Source organism: Triticum dicoccoides, chromosome 2B (assembly GCF_002162155.2).
Source record: "Triticum dicoccoides isolate Atlit2015 ecotype Zavitan chromosome 2B, WEW_v2.0, whole genome shotgun sequence".
Taxonomy (NCBI): Eukaryota; Viridiplantae; Streptophyta; class Magnoliopsida; order Poales; family Poaceae; genus Triticum; species Triticum dicoccoides.
In genome coordinates this window covers 161,431,569-161,434,361 of record NC_041383.1, presented here as the reverse complement: position 1 = coordinate 161,434,361, position 2,793 = coordinate 161,431,569, and the positions used below count along the sequence as shown (strand labels likewise).

Sequence of the window (2,793 nt, the reverse complement as noted above, 5' to 3'; positions counted from 1 at the left end):
CGCGGAGCTCTTCACGCTCACGTACGGCGCCATCGTGCGGCAGCTGCTCACGGATCTCGAGGAGGTCGAGGAGGTCAACAAGCAGCTCGATCAGATGTACGCCCGTTTTCTTACTTCATCTGCCTAAGTTTGTAGGCAAATTGGGAAACTGCTGATGTGATGGTGTCCATTTGAGGGATCAGATCTAGAAGTAGGAATCTGGGAATTTTACCTAGGGATCACGTGTGAGGGTTTAACAGTGAGCTAGCTGCAATATCCCGAGAATGGGAATCCAAATAGATGCAGCGATGCACTTCTCACTCTCACCCTAATTGATTTAATGTTTGTGTAGTCTGTGTGTGAACAGAAGATTGTGTTATTTTGGTGATGTTGTATCATCTTCTCGATTGAATAGATTTATACAGCCCGGATTATATGCAACTCCTGGTGTTGTCATTGTTGGTGTGGCAGCACATCATCTACGTTCCATTGTTCAATGGGGAGAAGGAGATATGTCCAATTGCAATGACTCCAGCACTCCAAACTTGTTCCTCTTTTGAACTGAATCGAGGAGCATGGATCTAGCACATTTAGGAATTATAGTCATGCATCATTTGTAGAGGAAAGCGGGACGGCGCCACGGCGGGACATGAAAGTGAATCACATATGAATTATTAATATGTTTCCTACTATGGTTGCTAGTTTATAGCTTATGTGGTGAATTGACTCTCAAGGCTTCCTGGCAGTTATTGCTATGTTTGCTCTATTTTAGCTTCTGCTTCGGAAGTGAATCACATATGAACGCTCAATGTGTCTCCTACTATGGTTGCTGGTTTATAGCTTATTTATTGGATTAATTCTCAGGCTTGCTGGCAGCTATTAATACGATTGCTGTATTTTAACTTTGCTTGGGAAACCTTTCTTACATGTTATATCTTCTTTAATTTTCAGGGGTTACAATATTGGAACTCGGTTGGTTGATGAATTCTTAGCCAAGTCAAATGTATCAAACTGTGCTGACTTCAAGGAGACTGCTGATACTATAGCAAAGGTCATTTGCTAAACTTGCTATTCTTTGGTTGAGATTAGCACAAAAATAATGCATGCATATTTTGAAGTTTTTTTTACCTGTATTCATATTCCTAGACTTGTGAGACAAAATGTTTTGAGAGGCCAGGAAGGGAATACATATGTTTATTTAGTCATTTATTCAACAGAAGTCGACAGTGTAGCATTTTTTACCACTGTATAACAGTGGTTTCAATTTTATGAGATGCAGACACTCAGCTATGTTTGTCCGGTGATAGCATTCTTTACTGCTACAGTAGCTATGCACCATTCAGGGACATTCCATGCCCTCTCTTTCTTCTGCAAATTCTTTATGTAGTACATTAAGCTCATTTCTTTTTATACACCTCAACTTGTTCATTAATCGAAGGCCCAAGGCTTACTACCATATTTTCAAGTTCTTCGACACTTGTTTGCTTCTTAGAACAATCAAACTCATCCCCTAGCTGGTTCCCCCTTCTGCTTATCCTCCTTATGGCTTTATGCTCTGACAATATTCCTTTTTTCCTTTTCAAACCAGCTTGGGTTCAAAATGTTCCTGGGCGTGACTGCAACTGTAACCAATTGGGATGCTGAGGGTACAACTTGCAGCTTTGTATTGGAGGACAACCCACTTGTAGATTTTGTTGAGCTTCCTGATACTTGCCAAGGTCTTCAGTATTGCAATGTGTTGAGTGGAGTTATCAGGGGAGCACTGGAAATGGTACGTCTTCTTTTGCTGCTATCTTTGTACTTTTCTCTTGTCAAACAGTCTAAGAATAAATTATCTATACAATGGATCTGGGATCTGTGACCTCATGCTATTCTATTCTGTGAAACTGATATTGAAAGGCTAAATCAACTTGCATAATTCTGTATGCATTTCCACTTGAGAATTGCATGTTTTTGATATCCATATCTTAAGGCATATCATGCTTAATGTCTTTAATCCACTGTTGCATGGTACCACCAGTGGCCAACTTCTGCAGTATGAAGTATTATGAACTTGTGTTCCAACTTCTGCTAGTTGGAAGTGTTTCAAGTGAAACAGTCTATTACCAGCTTGTGATATTTATAGAATTGTGATCCCAGTGCTGTGATCGTACCAGTTTCAGAAGTCATTTACCATTCGCTGATCAAGTTTAATTGATGTTGCGGTGCAGGTTTCCATGAAGACGGAGGTTACATGGGTCCGTGATATGCTTCGCGGGGATGATGCCTACGAGATGCGGGTGAAGCTCACCAAGCAAGTCCCAGAGGAATACCCCTACAAGGATGATGACTAGTTTCATCTCAAGGGGTAGCTCTTCCGCAAGGTGGCGCTTGTTTGCTTGTCTGGATATCCGTTTTGCTTTCCCTGTGGCTGTAATTCTGGTACAACCGTCATGTTTACATGAGGCACCTGTTCATTGTATTTTGCAGCTGGACTGTGTACCGCAGATGTATTGTAGAGATCTTGTATGGCTTTCCTGCTTTGGAACAGTGCCTGGAAATGAAGTGTTTTTACTCTGATTAGCTGCCAAATCTTTTTGGAATAAACTGGTCTGGAAAAGATCTTCCGGAGCTCATCGACAAAGCATTTTCGGCTATGAAGTTATACACTTCTCAGATTAAAAACTTCTGTAACTTGAAGTTCTAGATTTGTCCTATGTCAGACCTTTTGAAATTTGACCAAGTATACAGGAAAAATGTGTTTATATTTACGATATGAAATATATATTACAGTACCTCTGATCCATAATAAGTGTCGCGGTTTTGAACTACCCT

The 2,793-nt window shown here is 40.6% G+C and overlaps 1 protein-coding gene across 2 annotated transcripts in view; it reads left to right on the top strand.

Moving 5' to 3' along the window:
* The window catches only part of LOC119362770 (trafficking protein particle complex subunit 3-like), a 2,973-nt gene extending 381 nt beyond the window's left edge, over positions 1-2,592 (top strand). For both annotated transcript variants that reach the window (XM_037628029.1, XM_037628028.1), the window contains exons 2-5: positions 1-96; positions 931-1,030; positions 1,568-1,750; positions 2,190-2,592. The exon at positions 1-96 ends at the window's left edge or, in 1 of these variants, runs on beyond it. In XM_037628029.1, the coding sequence (XP_037483926.1) occupies positions 1-96; positions 931-1,030; positions 1,568-1,750; positions 2,190-2,312 (502 nt within the window). In that variant the 3' untranslated portion in view covers positions 2,313-2,592. The remainder of the gene's footprint in view (positions 97-930; positions 1,031-1,567; positions 1,751-2,189) is intronic.
* The last annotated feature ends 201 nt before the right edge of the window (positions 2,593-2,793 follow it).